This window comes from Salmo trutta, chromosome 5, assembly GCF_901001165.1.
Source record: "Salmo trutta chromosome 5, fSalTru1.1, whole genome shotgun sequence".
NCBI lineage: Eukaryota > Metazoa > Chordata > Actinopteri > Salmoniformes > Salmonidae > Salmo > Salmo trutta.
The window spans coordinates 44,553,587-44,574,517 of record NC_042961.1 but is presented as its reverse complement, the minus strand read 5'-3'; the positions used below and the strand labels follow the sequence as shown (position 1 = coordinate 44,574,517).

General features: G+C 40.6%; 1 protein-coding gene across 2 annotated transcripts in view; it reads right to left on the bottom strand.

Annotated features, from left to right (window-relative positions):
- The window catches only part of kcnip4a (potassium voltage-gated channel interacting protein 4a), a 203,456-nt gene that overhangs the window by 4,524 nt on the left and 178,001 nt on the right, over nucleotides 1–20,931 (bottom strand). For both annotated transcript variants that reach the window (XM_029753777.1, XM_029753778.1), the window contains exons 3-4: nucleotides 2,965–3,034; nucleotides 1,222–1,292 (exon numbers count right to left, since the gene is read on the bottom strand). In XM_029753777.1, coding sequence (XP_029609637.1) covers nucleotides 1,222–1,292; nucleotides 2,965–3,034 — 141 coding nt within the window. The remainder of the gene's footprint in view (nucleotides 1–1,221; nucleotides 1,293–2,964; nucleotides 3,035–20,931) is intronic.

The window sequence follows — 20,931 nt, the reverse complement described above, 5'->3', positions numbered from 1 at the left end:
GGCGGTTTTGGAGCAGTGGCTTCTTCCTTGCTGAGCGGCCTTTCAGGTTATTTCAATATAGGACTCGTTTTACTGTGGATATAGATACTTTTGTACCTGTTTTCTCCAGCATCTTCACAAGGTCCTTTGTTGTTGTTCTGGGATTGATTTGCACTTTTCGCACCAAAGTACATTCATCTCTAGGAGACAGAACGCTCCTTCCTGAGCGGTATGACGGCTGCGTGGTCCCATGGTGTTTATACTTGCGTACTATTGTTTGTACAGATGAACATGGTACCTTCAGGCATTTGGAAATTGCTCCCAAGGATGAACCAGACTTGTGGAGGTCTACAATTTTTTTTCTGAGGTCTTGGTTGATTTCTTTTGATTTTCCCATGATGTCAAGCAAAGAGGCACTGAGTTGGAAGGTAGGCCTTGAAATACATCCACAGGTACACCTCCAATTGACTCAAATTATGTCAATTATCCTATCAGAAGATTCTGAAGCCATGACATAATTTTCTGGAATTTTCCAAGCTGTTTAAAAGCAATGTCAACTTAGTGTATGTAAACTTCTGACCCACAGGAATTGTGATAGTGAAATAATCTGTCTGTAAACAATTGTTGAAAAATTACTTGTGACATGCACAAGGTAGATGTCCTAACCGACTTGCCAAAACTATAGTTTGTTAACAGGAAATTTGTGGAGTGGTTGAAAAACGAGTTTTAATGACTCCAACCTAAGTGTATGTAAACTTCCGACTTCAACTGTATATAGTTTCAACATTATCTCGGGTCTTGTGGGTAAAGCTCAAGCTATGGAAAAGTTTTATCAACTTCTGTCAAATGCTCCTAGGGCAATGGGGTAGGTAACTGGATTAGGACTTCGAAGACCAACTGAGTATCTCATCAGAGACTGATATACTGTATATAAGGAATCTCCACAACTGTATATTCTATATTAAAACCTGTAATGTTAAAGAAATGGAGATATATAAATGGAACATTCCTGGTTAAATAAAGGTTAAATAAAAATGAAAAAAAATTTATGGACTAGTGTCTGTCAATCCTTTTCCTGGAGACCAGCGGGGTGTTCAGGCTTTTGTTCTTGCCCAGCATTAACACACCGGCATCAACTTTGACACTTTAGAACCAAATCTCTAATGTAAAATGTATCAATGCCATTATACTTTAGAGAGCCACGTCAGTCAGTGATGAACGGTCAAGGACACACTTCCTTACCTCAAAACTCACAGATCCATCTTTATCCGTGTCAAACGCGTTGAACAGAAAATGTGCATATGTCGAAGCGTCTGAAACGAGAGACACAGTCTCGGTCAAACATTGTGATGACAAGTCACAACCTTAATTTACACGGACAATACATGCTGACAGCGGTTCCAACTCGACATTTTCAACTGTGGTGTTTTTTCTCCTTTGGTCAACATAAAAGCCATCATAAGTTTGTTTCCCAAAGCAGAGTAAGAATAAGAGCTTTTTTAGAGTTGTTTTAATTTGATAGTTTTCCCAGTAGCAGGCCTTTAAGCAAGATGTGTTATCGCTCCCTTTCAAAGTTGCATCTTCACATGTTTTAGTTGCAACTCTCAGGCAATCCTAAAATATTTTCAAGCAGCATAACAGAACTAAGTGTCTGTGTGTGTGCCTGCGTGAGCTCTCAAATCTTGGCCTGTTTGCGACTGACTGACAGCGTGTGTGTGTTTGCTGTAAAGATGAGAGATAAAATAAAAATGTGCTGAGTTTCTTTGGTTGAGCCGTATGGGCTAATGCAGATGACATTCCATCAAACGCAAGAAACCCAGGAGGACTAGCAGAAAAGGCTGCCCCAGTCAGTGTAACGAATAAACGGAGCACAAAAGAACAAGCGATATAACGACATTACAATGTTACATTGCTTCTTAAAAGGAAATCCATCATTGTACAGTGGACAATAAGACACATACTGTAGATCTATTACCTACAGTATGAAGACAATATTGATTCATGTACTGGTTGAGGAGAACGTATCTGTGTGACTTTGGCTGCAGTCCAGCACTGTCATATACAGTTTATATAGAAAAATTATATGTTTTATAGGTTTCTAACGTACTATAGGCACCTGTACTTTATCATTGTGAAAGAAATGAAAATGTGTGTTTTGCAGAGGTAGACAAGTCTGCCCATATCCCTGGCGTTTACACAGAGTTTGGTCTCTCTTGCTGTAATGCAAGAGACCTCCAGAGGCATATATTTTGAGCTATATTTAGCTACGGCCACATCATATAAAAGTGATTTGGGGGACACATTCTCCAGTGTCTTTCGATAAACAGAAGAAATATGTTTTATTTATTTTTGGGTGAGATATAGTGCCTTATAGGGGCCTTAAAAAAAACAATGTATGAATTAGAAAATTGGGAGAACCTCGAAGTAGAAGAACATGACACATGACTTTACCTTTGGGCTTTGTTAGCTGAATTAACTGAATATCGATGTGCCACAGAAAGTTCAGGTGCTTATTTCCAAGAACCCAAACCCCTCTCTTTCCAGTTATACCAATTCCAATGACCCAATTCCACCGGATAATCAAAAGCAAAAGCACACCTTGGCCGTACACATTTTGTCCATCCAAATGCAAAAATCCATAATAAAAATTGACTTAGCATTTTACACTTGCTTTTTCAAGTCAGCATGAAAAGAAAACATAAATCTGTCTTCATTTCCACTTTGCATGTCATGTGATATTCATTCATTCTGCTCCCGAAGCGGTCCCCGACCAGGGTTGTGTTCAGTAGACAAAAAACAGAAAGCGTTTGAAACAGGAAAAAGATGACCATACCCGTTGGACAAGTTTAAGCAGTAATTTTCAGTTTCAAAGTATTTTTGTGCTTACTGAACATAACTCCATGGTAAACATTTCAGCCTAAAGCAGCATGGTTCATGGGAGCCATTCATCAAGCAGAACAATTCTCACCAGATGTGTCAACATACCTCCCTGTGGGAAGAACTGGGAGTAGATGTCTTTGAAGGTGTCTTCATTGACCACACCACTCGGGCACTCCTGCAAGGAAAAGGGAATATCATTCCATAATTCATTAAAGGTTTCTCAATTAAAATATGTTTTTGAAAAAGGCACATTGATGTGATCACAGGGTCTTTGCTTCAGACGCACACTGTATTTTTAATTTGCCTCTGACATGGCCAACTCCATGCTGCAAGACATGAAAAAAGTTACATTTTGTACTACTTAGAAAAAGACCGCCATAGCCTTTCAAGTTTTAAAGTTGATTCGTTACGTGTAAAACAGTACAATGAAATTCTTACCTTGCAGTGATAAAATAGAATAAAACATTTTAAGACAAAACAACAAAAAGTATTTACAGGTCAGTGCCAGTACTTATTCAATGTGCAGGGGTACTGGAGTGGTTGAGTTGGGTTTATACATAAAAAGTGACTGGTAGTAGGCCATACATGCAAACAGTAGCATACCACTGCTGGCTTGCTTCTGAAGCTAAGCAGGGTTGGTCACTGGATGGGAGACCAGATGCTGCAGGAAGTGGTGTTCGAGGGCCAGTAGGAGGCACCAATTCACGAGGGCAGTGATTGGGGACATTGCCCTGTGTAGGGTGCCGTCTTTTGAGTGGAACGTTAAATGGGTGTCCTGACTCTCTGTGGCCACTAAAAATCCGATGGTACTTAATGTAAGAGTAGGGGGTGTTAAAACCCGGTGCCCTGGCTAAAGTCCCAATCTGGCCCTAACACTGTCACCTAATCATCCCCAGCTTACAATTTGCTCATTCATCCCTGTAACTATTCCCCAGGTCGTTGCTGTAAATGAGAATGTGTTCCAGTCAATTTACCTGGTAAAAAAGGGCGTGACTGGTAGTAGGATTATATATATATACTAATGGTAATATATACACATGTGAACAGGAGTAAGTGTGACCAGTTCCAGGATAAATGTTAATAGAAATCAATGGACAGTGGTGTAATAAATCTAATCAATGATAATTTTAGTTGGAGGGTGGTGTTCAATCCCAGGGTCCAGAGCTTGGTGAGAAACTTGGTAGGGCACTATGGTGTTGAACACTTAGCTGTAGTCGATAAACGGCCTTCTCTCATAGGTATTCCTCTTGTTCAGGTGGGAGAGGGCAGTGTAGATCTGTTGGGGTGGTATGCAAATTGGAGTGGGTGTCTGGGATGATTGAGGTGATGTGTTCCATGACCTGCCTTTCAAAGCACTTCATGATTACAGATGTTAGTACTATGGGGCGATTAGTCATTGTTGCAGGTAGCCTTACAGTTCTTAGGAACAGGAATGGTGGTGGTCAGCTTGAGACTGGGGATTACAGATTGGGACAAGGAGAGGTTTAAAATGACCGGGAAGAGCATGCGCTGCTGGTTGTCTGGTCCCATGGCCTCGCGAGTGTTGACCAGATTAAAAATCTTACTCACGTCACATCAGTCCTCTGGGATGGCAGGGGGCCCTCAAGCATGGCTGGGTGTTGTTTTAAAGCGTGCATAAAATGCATTGAGTTTGTCTGGGAGACAGCATTGTTGGATAGATCACAGCTAGGTCTACCTTTCTAATTTGTATTGGTCTGTAGCCCCTGCCACATGCTTCGGAGCCGGTGTAATAGGATTTCCCCTTGTTTCTATATTGTCGTTTTGCCTGTTTGATGGCTCTGCGAAGGTGGGACTTCTTGTACACGGTCGTGTCCTTAGCCAAACCCTCGGATTTGGCTGCGAAAGCCCTGTGTGCAGTAACTCTATCCTTTAGCTTAGGGCGTACCTCTATGTTAATACAGGGATTGTAGGGGGACAATGTCGGCGATGCATTTCTTGATGAAGCCCAAGACGGACGTGGTTAGCTAGTCAATGCTATCCGCAGAGTCCCGAATCAGATTCCAGTCAGCGCTAGCAAAGCAGTCCTGCAACATAGCCTCTGACTCGGAAGGACCATTTCTCTACAGCTCGGGTCGCGGGTACTTCCTGGAAACAAGAGTATAGAGACATGATCTGATTTGCCAAAGGGGGGACGAGGGAGGGCCTTGTATGTTTAGTTGTGGGTTGAGTAACAGTGGTCTTTATCGCCCTTAGTGGCGAAGGAGACGTGCTGATAAAAGTTGGGCCTCACGTGTCTTACTGACGCAGAAATAACTCAGTAAAATCATTGAAATTGTTGCACGTTGTTTATATTTTTGTTCAGTATACTTGTGTGGTTTTCTTGATTTACTGATAATAGGACTCAGTGCTAGAAGCGTCACTACAGACCCTGGTTCTACAGACAATTGGCCGGGGTAGGCCGTCATTGTAAATAAGAATTTGTTCTTAACTGACTTGACTAGTTAAATAAAGGTAAAATAAAAAAAAACAACTAGAGTGCTAACGGGATTTATTTCCAAAACCTTCCCATGGAACTGTGAAGAGCTTCAACCAGATACTACTTAGCCAGTCAAAACAGTGAGATGGGTACAATTAAACCATAAAACAGTAAGAGGCGTTCATGAGTGGAACCCATTAGGAAATGTGTTTCAGGCAAATACTCCGGCATTCAGTGGGGAGCGGTTTTCACCTAACAGCACAGAACTACAGTATATCAGATGCATTAGGCTGGCCATTATCAACCAAAAGTGTGGAGAAAAGTGTGTACAGTCCACAATCGCCAAAAGGAAATAGGGATATGAAAGGGTTTTTTAAAATGGTGAAGTCATTTTGAGAAGAAAATAGGGTTTGTGGGGCCTCTTATCAAATGTGCTTGTTTCTTACACGCTAGAAAAACTGTGCTCAATTTCTGTTTAGATATCCACCAAGGATACACCTTTTAAAAAGAGATCAATGCTTGACATGAATAATTGTTACCTTTCGTTCTCGTCTGTAAACAATGAGCAGCAGCATACAGTTCAACTTGTATCTCGTCTCTGTACAACAAGACAGAACTAGAATATCAATATTTTATTTACACATACAAAATATAATTCTGATAATGTAAATATATTGCTTGTGTCTCATTTCGTAATCTAAAGGACATGAATGGATTCCCAGTTCAAGATGTCATATGTCTTTAACCCCTAGAGTCGATGTCGGCAACCCTGTGGAAATCCCATAAAAAAAGCGTCCGAACGATGATGAATACGATGGTGTTCTACGTTTTGCTCTACGACCCCCACAAGCGTTACGGGACTCGTCTGAAGTCGGTCCTGCCAATCTGCCAACTTCTGACTGTAGCATCCGAACAGATCGGGCTACACACTAATGACACCTCTATGGAAAGATGACTCTCGAACACGTACAGTTGAAGTCGGAAGTTTACATACACCTTAGCCAAATACATTTTAACTAATTTAAAGTAGATGGCCTAACCGACTTGCCAAAACTATAGTTTGTTAACAAGAAATTTGTGGAGTGGTTGAAAAACGAGTTTTAATGACTCTAACCTAAGTGTATGTAAACTTCTGACTTCAACTGTATATGTTGGTTGTTTTACAAGACTAGTCCGAAGGTAGCCCGGTACCAGTTAAACAAGTGAATGGAAGTATATATGGAAGAAGTTTAGTGCCTAAAAAAGGGGTTAAATACAGTATGTGTTAAAAAAATATATTCATAAGTTCCTGATTCTTCTTGTGTGTGTGAATATATATCTCAGCAAAAAATGAAACGTCCTCTCACTGTCAACTGTGTTTATTTCCAGCAAACAAACTTAACATGTGTAAATATTTGTAAGAACATAACAAGATTCAACAGACAAACTGAACAGTTCCACAGACATGTGACTAACAGAAATTGAATAATGTGTCCCTGAACAGGGGGGGGGGGGGGGGGGGGGGGGGGGGGGTCAAGGAAGAAGCCACTGCTCTAAAACCGCCATAAAAAAGCCAGACTACGGTTTGCAACTGCACATGGGGACAAAGATTGTACTTTTTGGAGAAATGTCCTCTGGTCTGATGAAACAAATATAGTTTGGCCATAATGACCATCGTTATGTTTGGAGGAAAAAGGGGGATTCTTGCAAGCCGAAGAACACCATCCCAACCGTGAAGCACGGGGTGGCAGCATCATGTTGTGGGGGTGATTTACTGCAGGAGGGACTGGTGCACTTCACAAAATACATCGCTTCATGAGGGAGGACAATTATGTGGAAATATTGAAGCAACATCTCAAGACATCAGTCAGGAAGTTAAAGCTTGGTCACAAACGACCCGAAGCATACTTCCAAAGTTGTGGCAAAATGGCTTAAGGACAACAAAGTCAAGGTATTGGAGTGGACATCCCAAAGCCCTGACCTCAATCACATAGAAAATGTGTGGGCAGTACTGAATAAGCGTGTGCGAGTGAGGTACAAACCTCACTCAGTTACACCAGCTCTGTCAGGAGGAATGGGCCAAAATTCCCCCAACTTATTGTGGGAAGCTTGTGGAAGGCCACCCGAAATGTTTGACCCAAGTTAAACAATTTAAAGGCAATGCTACCAAATACTAATTGAGTGTATGTAAACTTCTGACCCACTGGGAATATGATGAATTAAATAAAAGCTGAAATAAATCATTCTCTCTATTATTATTCTGACATTTCACATTCTTAAAATAAAGTGGTGATCCTAACTGACCTGACAGGGAATTTTTACTAGGATTAAATGTCAGGTATTGTGAAAAAGAGAGTCTGGACTCGAACCCAGAATCTCTAGTGGCAGCTAGAGCTAACACTGCGATGCTGTGCCTTAGACCACTGCGCCACTCGGAGTTCCTAATTGTCACTTTTTGTCAGGGATCTACACTACACAATACTCTGCCAAAGTGGAAGAAACCATTCTGTGTTTAAAGATGTTTAAAAATATATATATATATATATAAACTCAGCAAAAAAAGAAACTCTCACTGTCAACTGTGTTTATTTTCAGCAAACTTAACATGTGTAAATATTTGTATGAACATAAGATTCAACAACTGAGACATAAACTGAACAAGTTCCACAGACATGTGACTAACAGAAATGGAATAATGTGCCCCTGAACAAAGGGGGGGTCAAAAGTAACAGTCAGTATCTGCATTAAGTACTGCAGTGCATCTCCTCCTCATGAACTGCACCAGATTTGCCAGTTCTTGCTGTGAGATGTTACCCCACTCTTCCACCAAGGCACCTACAAGTTCCCGGACATTTCTGGGGGGAGATGCCTTAGCCCTCACCCTCCGATCCAACAGGTCCCAGACGTGCTCAATGGGATTGAGATCTGGACTCTTCGCTGGCAGAACACTGACATTCCTTGCAGGAAATCATGCACAGAACGAGCAGTATGGCTGGTGGCATTGCCATGCTGGAGGGTCATGTCAGGATGAGCTTGCAGGAAGGGTACCACATGAAAGAGGAGGATGTCTTCCCTGTAATGCACAGCATTGAGATTGCCTGCAATGACAACAAGCTCAGTCCGATGATGCTGTGACACACCGCCCCAGACCATGACGGACCCTCCACCACCAAATTGATCCCGCTCTAGAGTACAGGCCTCGGTGTAACGCGAATTCGACCATCACCCCTGGTGAGACAAAACCACGACTCGTCAGTGAAGAGCACTTTTTGCCAGTCCTGTCTGGTCCAGAAACGGTGGGTTTGTGCCCATAGGCGACGTTGTTGCCGGTGATGTCTGGTGAGGACCTGCCTTACAACAGGCCTACAAGCCCTCAGTCCAGCCTCTCTCAGCCTATTGCGGACAGTCTGAGCACTGATGGAGGGATTGTGCGTTCCTGGTGTAACTCCCCTGTACCTGTCCCGCAGGTGTGATGTACTGATCCTGTGCAGGTTTTGTTACACGTGCTCTGCCACTACGAGGATGATCTGCTGTCCGTCCTGTCTCCCTGTAGCGCTGTCTTAGGCCTCTCACAGTACAGACATTGCAATTTATTGCCCTGGTCACATCTGCAGCCCTCATGCCTCCTTGCAGCATGCCTAAGGCACGCTCACGCAGAGTCAGTAGAAAGGCCTCTTTCGTGTCCTAAGTTTTCATAACTGTGACCTTAATTACCTACCGTCTGTAAGCTGTTAGTGTCTTAACAACCGTTCCACAGGTGCATGTTCATGAATTGTTTATGGTTCATTGAACAAGCATGGGAAACCTTGTTTAAACCCGTTAAAATGAAGATCTGTGAAGTTATTTGGATTTTTACGAATTATCGTGGAAATACAGGGTCCTGAAAAAGGGATGTTCCTTTTTTTGCTGAGTTTATTTATCTCAGATATAGGATAGACTAGGCTTTAGCGGTATACCATATATATACCCTATAGTGAGGTATTTGGAAAAAGCCACAGGAAGGTTTTTCAATACTGTCAAAAATACCATAACTTATTTCCTGCATTTTTTGGCTGTATTTTTTTCCACTTATGGTCTCATAATAGGTCAATGAATAGACGTTTTTAGAGCTGGGATGCTTGGAGGAAAACATACACAGTGGCATGTTACATCAACATAGCATCTAGCAGTCGCTAGGCCCCGCAGTTGCGGCTGAACAATTTGTTTGTGGGTTTAACTCTGCCTGTAAACACGCTGGATGATTCAGAATCCATTGAAGAGCTTGAACGATTCATTGACGATACTTACGAACTCTTAAACATGTCGCTGGCTTCGGAGGACTCAAGCATTGTTAAGGACAACCAACCCAATCAACAAAACAAACCAAAACCAGGTTGGCCAATAGGTATCAACGATGGAACCAAACCATCCCCTAGTAAGAGGGCGAGTGGGGAGAGGTTTACTGATATGGATGTTGACTTGTTAAAATCCATCAATGAAAGGCTTGCCAAACTTGATATCTTGAATATATTACGAGAGGACATCAATGCATTATGTGCTTGTCTAGAATTCAGCCAACGTCAGATTGATGATCTAAGGAAAGAGAACACGGTGCTGAAAGATACTGTAGACTCTATTCATAGCAAGGTGGAGGTGGTAGAAAGGGAAAACAAACAACTTAAAGAAACCTTGCTTGATGTACAGTGTCGATCAATGCGGGACAATCTAATATTTTCAGGGATACCGGAGAATGACAACAGCAGAGGCTGTGAGGACACAGTCCGAGACTTTATGTCAACTCAACTAAAACTGTCCACTGATGTTGTGCGTAATGTAACTTTCTCCAGAGTCCATAGAATAGGTAAGGCCTCTGGAAATAGGCCACGGGCTATTATTGCATGTTTTGACAAATTTAAGCAAAAGGAAATGACGAAGAACATGGGCAGAGAACTCAGAAACACTGATTTTGGAATGAATGATCACTTCCCCACCGAGATCAATGAAAGGAGAAAAAAACTATATCCCATCATGAAGGAAAAACGTTGCCTGAATCAACGAGTCTCCATGGTGATGGATAAACTTTATATCAACGGGCAATTGTATCGGGACTCTAGAGTAACTCCCTGGCTATTTTAATTTAATGTTCAAATTTGAGTTTGTGTGTTGTAGTGTATCATGACAACTTCAACTATAACAAATACATGCTCTATTGATCTTCACTTGATAAGGAAAGAGTTGCATATAGCTCAGGTTGATGTATGTAGCCTTCCTAACAAAATACATGAGGTCTTTAACTTGGTCAACATAAATAATATTCATATTTTGGCTTTGACCGAAACGCATATAGATGCATCTGTAAATGATGGTCAAATTAACATTCATGGATATAGTCTACTTAGAAGGGACAGGAATGGTGTGGATGTAGCACTGTACATTCAGAATCATATACCTTTTAAGAGGAGGGGTGACCTTAATGTATGTCAAGTAGAGGCACTATGGGCTCAGGTACATCTGCCTCACCAGGCAGCCATATTGGTGGGATGTGTGTATAGACCTCCTAGCTCTAAGGTGTCCTATCTGGATGACTTATGTACTGGGTTTGACCAGGCCACAGATAGCAACAGATGTATTTATCTTGGGTGATTTTAATATAAATTGGAAGGATCACAATAATTCGAATAGAACAAAATTGATGAGATATGCCGAGAACTGTGGTTTGAAACAAATGGTTAATGATACTACTAGATCATCAATTAAGTTGGGTCATCGTTCAGACACATGCATTGATTTGATTTTCTGTAATATACCATTGCAATGCTTAAAAGCCAGATCAATGCCAGTGGGCTGGACAGACCATTATATTGTGACCATAACCATGAACACCAAGGTTCCAAAGAAACCCCCTAGGATTGTGGTCAAGAGAAATTTTAAAACATTTAATCATGCGCTATTTCAAAATGATTTGGCTGCTGTACCCTGGGAGCTGATTTATGTAGAGAATGATTTAAATCACGCTACAGAATGTTTTATTGATTTGCTCACTGAGGTAATGGACCATCATGCCCCTATAAGAAAGAGTACAGTTGGTGCTCGTCCATCTCCATGGATTGATGATGATCTGGGTGAGGCTTTTTCTCAAAGCAAGGTCAAAATTAGAAATTGATAAACAGAATTATAGAACACTGCGTAATTATGCTGTTAAATTGAATCGAAAGAAAAAAAAGTTATTTTACAACAATGCTTTTATTGATTGTAAAAATTATTCTAAAAAGGTATGGAACACAGTTAAGGGCTTACTTGGTACATCTATCTCATCATGCCCATCTCGTGTGGAGGTTGATGGGAGAATAATAACAAAACCAGTTGATATTGCCAATCATTTTGCAGATTTTTTTACAAAGAAAATTAATTTACTGAGCAACAATGTAAACAGTCTTCCAAACAAGATATTGTCAAATGGATTGATGATCATATTATGAGCAACAAGATCTGCTCTTTTAGTCTGTAAACGGTGTCAGTGGAGGAGGTGTTAAACCTATTGAAGTCATTACCTGATGGGAAATCTACAGGTTATGATCTTATGGACAATTGTTTGCTTCGCTGTGCTGCTCCCCAGATTGCAGTTCCACTGAGATACATATTTAATTGGTCACTGGAAAAGGGGATGTTTGCAAATGTATGGAAGCATGCGAAACTGTGTCCTTTTCCGAAAGACTGCAAAGAACCCATTACTCCTGCCAATAGTCGACCAATTAGTCTACTCCCTACACTCAGTAAGATATTGGAGGGTATTGTGAGTAGACAAATATGGGAGTACATGGAAAATAATGATCTGATTACAGCCAATCAGCATGCTTATCGCAAAAACCATTCCACTACCACTGCATTGGTTGACATGACTGACCAGTGGCTCAATGCTATGAATAATGGCAAGTTTGTGGGTGTACTATTTTTAGATTTCAGTGCAGCATTTGATTTAGTGGATCATGAAATAATTTTGACAAAATTAATGCATTATGGTTTTAAGGAGGTAGCATTGAATTGGGTACAGTCATATCTAACTGACAGGAATCAGTTCACCTATATCAATGGTTCATTTTCTTCCCCTCATGTGTTAAACTGTGGAATACCGCAGGGCAGCTGCCTTGGGCCACTTCTTTATTTAATATATACCAACAACCTTCCCTATGCCTTAGCTGAAACTCAAGCTACTATATTTGCAGATGATACTACAATTTATGCAGCAAGACAATCGGTTCAACAGGTACAGCAAGCTTTACAAGGAGATTTGGAGAATATCAGGGAGTGGGTTTGCCAGAACAAACTTGTTTTAAACACCAAGAAAACCAAAGTTAAGTTGGTCTGTTCCACTAGGAAAAGGCCAAAACAGCATGGGATACAATTAAGTATGGGAGGAGTACAAATTGAAGAAGTGGCAGAAACAAAACTATTGGGAGTGCAGCTAGACAACTGCTTATCATGGTCGTCTCAAATAACTAATCTACGTAAAAAAATATATAAAAACAGCATGCATAATCAGAAGGATAGCTAAATATTTACCAGGAAAAATTCTTAAGCAAATAACACAAGCATTAATTGAGAGTCAGGTGAACTACTGTTCTGTGGTCTGGGGAAATGCATCATCAAGTGAAGTTAGGAGGCTGCAGATTGCACAGAACAAAGCAGCAAGGATTGTTTTACGGTGGAGATATGGTTCTACTGTTGCAGTCATGCGCAATGTTCTTGGTTGGTCATCAATCGACAAGATAATTGAAAAAAACATGCTTATTTTATTTCGTAATATACATCATTTAAAACGGCCAAGTTCTATTCACAACGGTAATAAGTTGGTAAGAGACAGACATTCCGTAAATACTAGGAATATATTGTCCACCATCTATGCGTTATCCAGACAGAAAAGAGAAACAGGCAAAAGAACATTTCGATTTAGAGCAATAAAGAAATTGAATAAATTAACTAAGCAAACCAGAAACCTTTCAATATATACATTTAAACATTATTTTAAAACAATTTAAATATAATACACAGAAATGTTGTGGGATTACAGTAGATGAAGAAACAATATTTTTTAGATTGAGTATTTATTGGTTCATTATGTTTGTAATAGTGTGTTATATGTGAAAATGTGTTCGTATATAAATTGTACTTTAATGTTTAAGGACTCTTGGAAGATTAGTCCAAATGGGGACTAAAAGAGATCCAAATCAAATCAAATCAAAAACGTTATCTTGAAAATGTGAATATTTGTAGCCACTTTTTATGTAAATACCTGCAGTCAACTTGTGCCAAGAAGCTAAAGAACATTGCATTCTTCATTTCACCTGTCACATTATTATGTAGCATTTCACCTGTCACATTATTATGTAGCTTCCAGTCACGTGATGTTTGTTTACAAGCACACAGCGACACCGGAGCCTTGTGACTCACTTACTGCCGTGCAGCATACTCCAGGTGATCTAATTACAGTATGGAATTCACAACTAAATGTTTACCAGCTAGATATCTTAGAACTATTAAGTGAAGTGTCTAAAATGCGCTAAATACTTTGCTAATTTAGTAGCTAGTTGGCTATCTAGTTAAGTGGTGGGCTACTTCCAAAATCAAGCATTTGCTTAGTAACAGCACAGAATCCCCTCCTGGATCAAGACCCTTGCAGGCTAATATTGTTTTGTGCGTGTAACACACTGTTTTTAAGTTACTTCATTGATTAGGTCAGAAACTGTACAAATGTGCTCATTAGCATTACGTTAGCATTCTCTATGACGATTCCTTAGTACTTGTTAGCATTTTGTTAGCATTCTGGTAAGTGACGTTTTTTGGAATTTGAATATTAGTACTTGACTGCAGGTATTTATAAGTAAACTTGTGCATTAGGTAATATATAAAATAGATTGCGTTCATCATTTCTCCCGTTAGATTTTTCATTATGAAACTTTTTCAATATGAAGCTTACCAGTACTCACTACCCCTCATTTCCCCAAACAGCGGTTTTAGCCAGTCACGTGTGTTTGTTTACAAAGAAGCACAACAAGCAAAATGGGAGCTTCATAAGATGAGTCACTCCTGCAGCGCAACTTAAGTGAGGTGATCAAGTTACACTTGTATGAAATTCATTACTAATTAGTAACTTAACTATCTAAGATGTGCCAAGCTGAGTTGCTAATGTTATCTAAACTTGCAAGATCAAGCTTCTTAGTAATAGCTGCAGAGACAATCCCCTCCTGGATTAAGACACATATTCTTCTTTACAAAATGTTATGCTGTTTTCAAAGGAAACACAATAACTTGCTTGTTAAAGCTCTTAGAATTGATTTGTTTGAAAATCCACAGTTATTTTATCGTTATGAATACTGAGGTAGCACCGGTCATTGCTACGGTGGCCATGAGGTGCAATACGCCAAAACAATAAGAAATTGGATAGAAATAAAATTAACTTGACAAACTAAATGAACGTGTCATAAACTGAAAGAACTTGACGTGAACACAACTAAGTTGGCACAAACAAAATATAAATTGGCCACAACAGGTCACTTAGAACATTTATAGAACTCACCCATGCATGCAAAACTGTATAAAATCTAAGGGAGACAGCAAAGGGTGGTAATTGTGTGGGCCACAGCTGCTGTTTCGATGTTTGTGGGTGAGGGCCAACTACATAAACAAGGCTGGTAGGTGGCACCCTCAGACTTTAAGGGCTGCATTGACTTGTCAAGTGGCAAATCACATCAACACCAGCAGGCATTCGATCAGCTGTGTGGCACACGAGTTTGTGTTTAGATCGTTGATTATAGCTCCCATGAATTATGGCACTCTTAATAGGCCATGGGATACTCAAAAAAAGGTGTGATAGAAACAAATATGTTTCTATCAAATACAAAAACAAACCTTCCCACACATTAGATATATTTGTTACCACACACAGATGTACAAGAGAGAGTACTAGAGAGCTTTGTACCTAAACAAAAAGGTTTCTGCTCTACAGACAAAGTTTGACGTAGACAATATTTATCTTGGAGCCTTTGTTGTTCTGCAAAGCTACAGTACTGCTAATTAAAATTATGTTTTGTGTTCTTGTCAACCCCCCCACCTCTTGTTCACGCTGCATGAGGCCATATCGAGTAATTACACTCAGAAGGGTTACAGTATGTTGAGACATTAAACCACTTCCCTTAGTTCACCTCTATTGTCTGCTAGTCAAAATAGAGTGGAAATACAGTTTGTTCACACTATCCTCAAAAACCCAGGGACTGTTGGGACATTAGATGTCAACACTAATTGGACATAGCGACTAAATGTGAAAGTAATGAAGAATTTGTTCCAAACCAAAAAACGTCCTACCTCTGCCCTTTATACAGTGCAGTAACTTGCCCCAGCACATTTGAGGAGACCATATAGGTGAAAGCATATATGCGATTCAATAACATTGCTTAATGTATCCAGTCAATCCAACGTGATGACGACAAGTCAACAAGGACAGGGAGAATGTAGGAAGTTTTCGGTTTGGAATCCAGCCAATTGACCCAAATTTAAGCACCCGAACAATAACATCTTTACTTCAGGTCACACAACATGCCACACTTTGCTGCATGTGTTGCTTTTCATGGCGAACATACATCTAAAATGGTTAAGAGATACATTTAGAGCAGAGGGTTTGGATAAGCGAAGACAGGTCAAGTGGGCAAGCCTGCTGAAAGAGACAACTAAAATATTTTCTATCGATTCCATCAAAAAGCTAGGCTCAAGAACCTGCAAAAAACTGCCAACTTCACTTTTCGCTCTTCTTCCATCTTTAAGTTTTTATTTCAAATCTATAAAGATCAGCGTTTTGCAACGGAGTAGGACATTACCCTATTACATTTCAGGAGGTGAGGTCGAGTTCATTTCTCTCCCGGGGACATATCTTCTGGGGAAATCTCATGGGGACACGTATTTCAGACTTTGATTCTCAGAGGTGTGCTACACTGTGTCCCTTGCTGCTTCTTCTTTGTTCTTTAATAAACCCATTTTAATATCCTGTCAGGAGTAGCTTAGGTCAAGAAGTCCCTCACTTTAACTGAAAAGCAGGCTAGGAAACAAAGTTTGAACTAAGTCGGTCACAGGTTTTTATTTTGGCTTTTTCGTGACATGATTCGGTGAAAAGTGAAGTGTAAGGGAGCTGTGAAGGGTGTTGTGGGGTTAACCTCTGACCTCTCTGTGGATTGTCTTACTTGTGATAGAAGGTAATAGGTAAACACTGATTATACTGTCTACGTAAGCATGATCTATTCCTGGCTTTGAAAGTACTGTGGTGGAAATTCTTGATCACACTTTCAGGCTGTCACTGTAATAAATACAGCATATTTTACAAATGCATAATCGTGGATATTACAGTAATTCTAATGTACCTCAGATATTTGGTAATTTGAAAATGCCATTCAATGAAAGTGCAATTTCAATGAGGGTTTTGCATGGTCATGATACTGTACCACAGGTCATCTCTGAGGGCATGGTCATTATTGTGGACACAGCACAGTGATTACAAACATGTTTCTATCAAATGCAAAACCAAACCTTCCCACACATTATATCATTTTGTTACCCCACATTTTGAGAGATGTACAACAGAGAGAGTACTAGAGAGCTGAATCAACTTCAAACCTATTCCTTTTATACCTAAACAAATCAAGGTTTCTGCTGTACAGACACAAAGTTCGACATAGACAATGTTTCTTTGAAGCCTTTGTTGTTCTGCAAAGCTACTGCTAATTAAAACTTTTGTGTTCTTGTCACTCCCCCCCCCCCACTTTTTGTTCACGCTGCATGAGGCAATGGAGGAATTACACTGAGAATGGTTACAGTACGTTGAGCTATTGTACCGTTTCCCTTATTTCACCTCTTATTGTCTGCTAGTCAAAATACTGTATGTTTGTGAGTCTTGCAGAGTGGAAATGCAGTGTGTTCACGCCATCCTTGAAACCCCAGGGACTGTTGGGAGATTACAGATATCAACGCTAATAGTACATAGCGACTAAATATGAAAGTAATGAAGAATGGCTGGGTTCCAAACCAAATAAGGTCCTCCTCCTTTCCTTTATACAATGCAAAAATCTCCAGTTGCCAATTATTTTGGATACCACGGCTAGAAGAGATCTTACTGACCTTGAAAGAGGGATCTCAAAGGAGCATAGGGAGTTTAAAAAGTGTGTGTGTCTCAGTCACCAGATCTCAACCCAATTGAACTATCAACACACACCTCGCCATAGTAAAAACTGAAAGCACGAACCACCGCATTTAACCATGGAAAGGTGACAAACAGTGTAGTTATTCCCTCTGCAAGGCAATCAAACAAGTGAAATGTCAGTATAGAGAAAAAGTGTAGTCGCAATTCAACGGCTCAGGCACGAGGCGTATACATCACGGACAAACTGAAATGGTCCACCCACACAGACAGTGTGGTGAAGGCGGTGCAACACTGCATTTCCACTCTGCAAGACTTCATACAATGCATTCGGAAAGTATTCAGACCCCTAGACTTTTTCCACATTTTGTTACGTTAGCCTTATTCTAAAATGGATTAAATAAAATATCCTCAACCTATAAACAATCCCCCACAATGACAAGTTTTTAGAAATGTTTGCTTGTTAAAAATAAAAAACAGATACCTTATTTACATAAGTATTCAGACCCTTTGCAATGAGACTCGAAATTGAGCTCAGGTGCATCCTGTTTGGCTTGTCACCTAAAACCCTCACAAACTTTTACAGATACACAATTGAGAGCATCCTGTCGGGCTGTATCACCACCTGGTATGGCAACTGCACCGCCCACAACCGCAAGGCTCTCCAGAGGGTGGTGCGGTCTGCACAGCGCATCACCGGGGGCAAACTACCTGCCTTCCAGGACACCTACAGCACCCAATGTCACAGGAAGCCCAAAATGATCATCAAGGACAACAACCATCCGAGCCACTGCCTGTTCACTCCGCTACCATCCAGAAGGCGAGGTCAGTACAGGTGCATCAAAGCTGGGACCCAGAGACTGAAAAACAGCGTCTATCTCAAGGCCATCAGACTGTTAAACAGCCATCACTAACACAGAGATGCTGCTACCTACATACAGACTTGAAAACATTGTCCACTTTAATAATGTTTACATATCTAGCATTACTCATCTCATATGTATATACTGTATTTTATACCATCTATTTAATTTTGCCTATGTCATTGCCATTGTCATTTTGCTGTTGCTGTCATTGCTCATCCATATATTTATATGTATATATTCTTATTCCATTCCTTTACTTAGATGTGTGTGTATTAGGTAGTTGTTGTGGAATTGTTAGATGACATGTTAGATATTGTGGCACTGTTGGAACTAGATGCACAAGCATTTTGCTACACTTGCAATAACATCTGCTAACCACGTGTATGTGACCAATAAAATGTGAGTAGGGAGAATCTTGAGCGGCGCCCCGAAACAGCGTTTTCAACCACCATCAACAAAACATGGAATTTCTTGTGGAAGAATGGTGTCGCATCTAGAGTTCCAGACACTTGTAGAATCTATGCCAATGTGCATTGCAGCTGTTCTGGTGGCTCATGGTGACCCAACCCCCTACTAAGACACTTTATGTTGGTGTTTTCTTTATTTTGGCAGTTACCTGTACATAGTCAGCAGCATTCCCAGTCACAGTTTGAACGGGTCCGAGGTGACTCAATGTATCTGTATTCATTTTATAAGCTTGTGAAATTAACTCATCCATGAGAACAAAATCATAATTGTAATTTGAGGAATGCAAAAACCAGCCGCATGTGAAATTCCTTCCAATGACTTATCCCGGCAAGGTCGGGAAGAAAATGTATGTGTAAAATAAGGTTATTGACAGAGGTTTGAACAGTGGCATCTCCACTGACGGAATTGAAAGTGTCACAATCTGAGATGGCAATCTTCTGCCCCTTGCTCTGGCTCTGAATTGCTGAGCAGCCCGAAGAGTAGATCAGACGTGATGACATCTAGGTGGCAATTACCAGGAGTCTGGCTTTCACAAAGGGGATATTCTACCACCTGTGGACGCTCACCCTGGAGCCATTTGATTCGCACCCAAGTCTGAGACGTCAAAGGCACAGAGCCAAATTGTTCGTAATGGAGACTGTGCCAGACTACATTTGTCTGGCTAGTTTTAAATATTGTTTATTTCACTGTATCACAATTCTAGTTGGTCAGAAGTTTACAAGACTCCAGAAAATGATGTCATGGCTTTAGAAGCTTCTGATAGGCTAATTGACATCATTGGAGTCAATTGGAGGTGTACCTGTGGATGTATTTCAAGGCCTACCTTCAAACTCAGTGCCTCTTTGCTTGACATCATGGGAAAATCAAAAGAAATCAGCCAAGATCTCAGAAAAAAAATTCTGGTTGATCCTTGTGAGCAATTTATAAACGCCTGAAGGTACCACGTTCATCTGTACAAACAATAGTACGCAAGTATAAACACCATGGGACCACGCAGCCGTCATACCGCTCAGGAAGGAGACGCGTTCTGTCTCCTAGAGATGAACGTACTTTGGTGCGGAATGTGCAAATCAATCCCAGAACAACAGCAAAGGACCTTGTGAAGATGCTGGAGGAAACGGGTACAAAAGTATCTATAGCCACAGTAAAACGAGTCCTATATCGGCATAACCTGAAAGGCCGCTCAGCAAGGAAGAAGCCACTGCTCCAAAACCGCCATAAAAAAAGCCAGACTACGGTTTGCAACTGCACATGGGGACAAAGATCGTACTTTTTGGAGAAATGTCCTCTGGTTTGATGAAACAAAAATAGAACTGTTTGGCCATAATGACCATCATTATGTTTGGAAAAAAAGGGGGACGCTTGCAAGCCGAAGAACACCATCCCAATCGTGAAGCACGGGGGTGGCAGCATCATGTTGTGGGGGTGCTTTGCTGCAGGAGGGACTGGTGCACTTCACAAAATAGATGGCATCATGAGACAGGAAAATTATGTGGATATATTGAAGCAACATCTCAAGACATCAGTCAGGAAGTTAAAGCTTGGTTGCAAATGGGTCTTCTAAATGGACAATGACCCCAAGCATACTTCCAAAGTCGTGGCAAAATGGCTTAAGGGCAACAAAGTCAAGGTATTGGAGTGGCCATCACAAAGCCCTGACCTCAATCCTCTAGAAAATGTTTGGGCAGAACTGAAAAAGCGTGTGCGAGCAAGTAGGCCTACAAACCTGACTCCGTTACACCAGCTCTGTCAGATGGAATGGGCCAAAATTCACTCAACTTATTGTGGGAAGCTTGTGGAAGTCTACACAAAACATTTGATCCAAGTTAAACAATTTAAAGGCAATGCTACCAAATACTAATTGAGTGTATGTACATTTCTGACCCACTGGGAATGTGATGAAATAAATAAAAGCTGAAATAAATAATTCTCTCTACTGTTATTCAGACATTTCACATTCTTAAAATAAAGTGGTGATCCTACCTGACCTAAGACAGGGAATTTTTACTAGGATTAAATGTCAGGAATTGTGAAAACTGAGTTTAAATATATTTGGTGTATGTAAACTACTGACTTCAACTGTAAGTATTCAGACCCTTTACTCAGTACTTTGTTGAAGCACCTTTGGCGAAGCACCTTTGGCAGCGAGTACAGCCTCGAGTCTA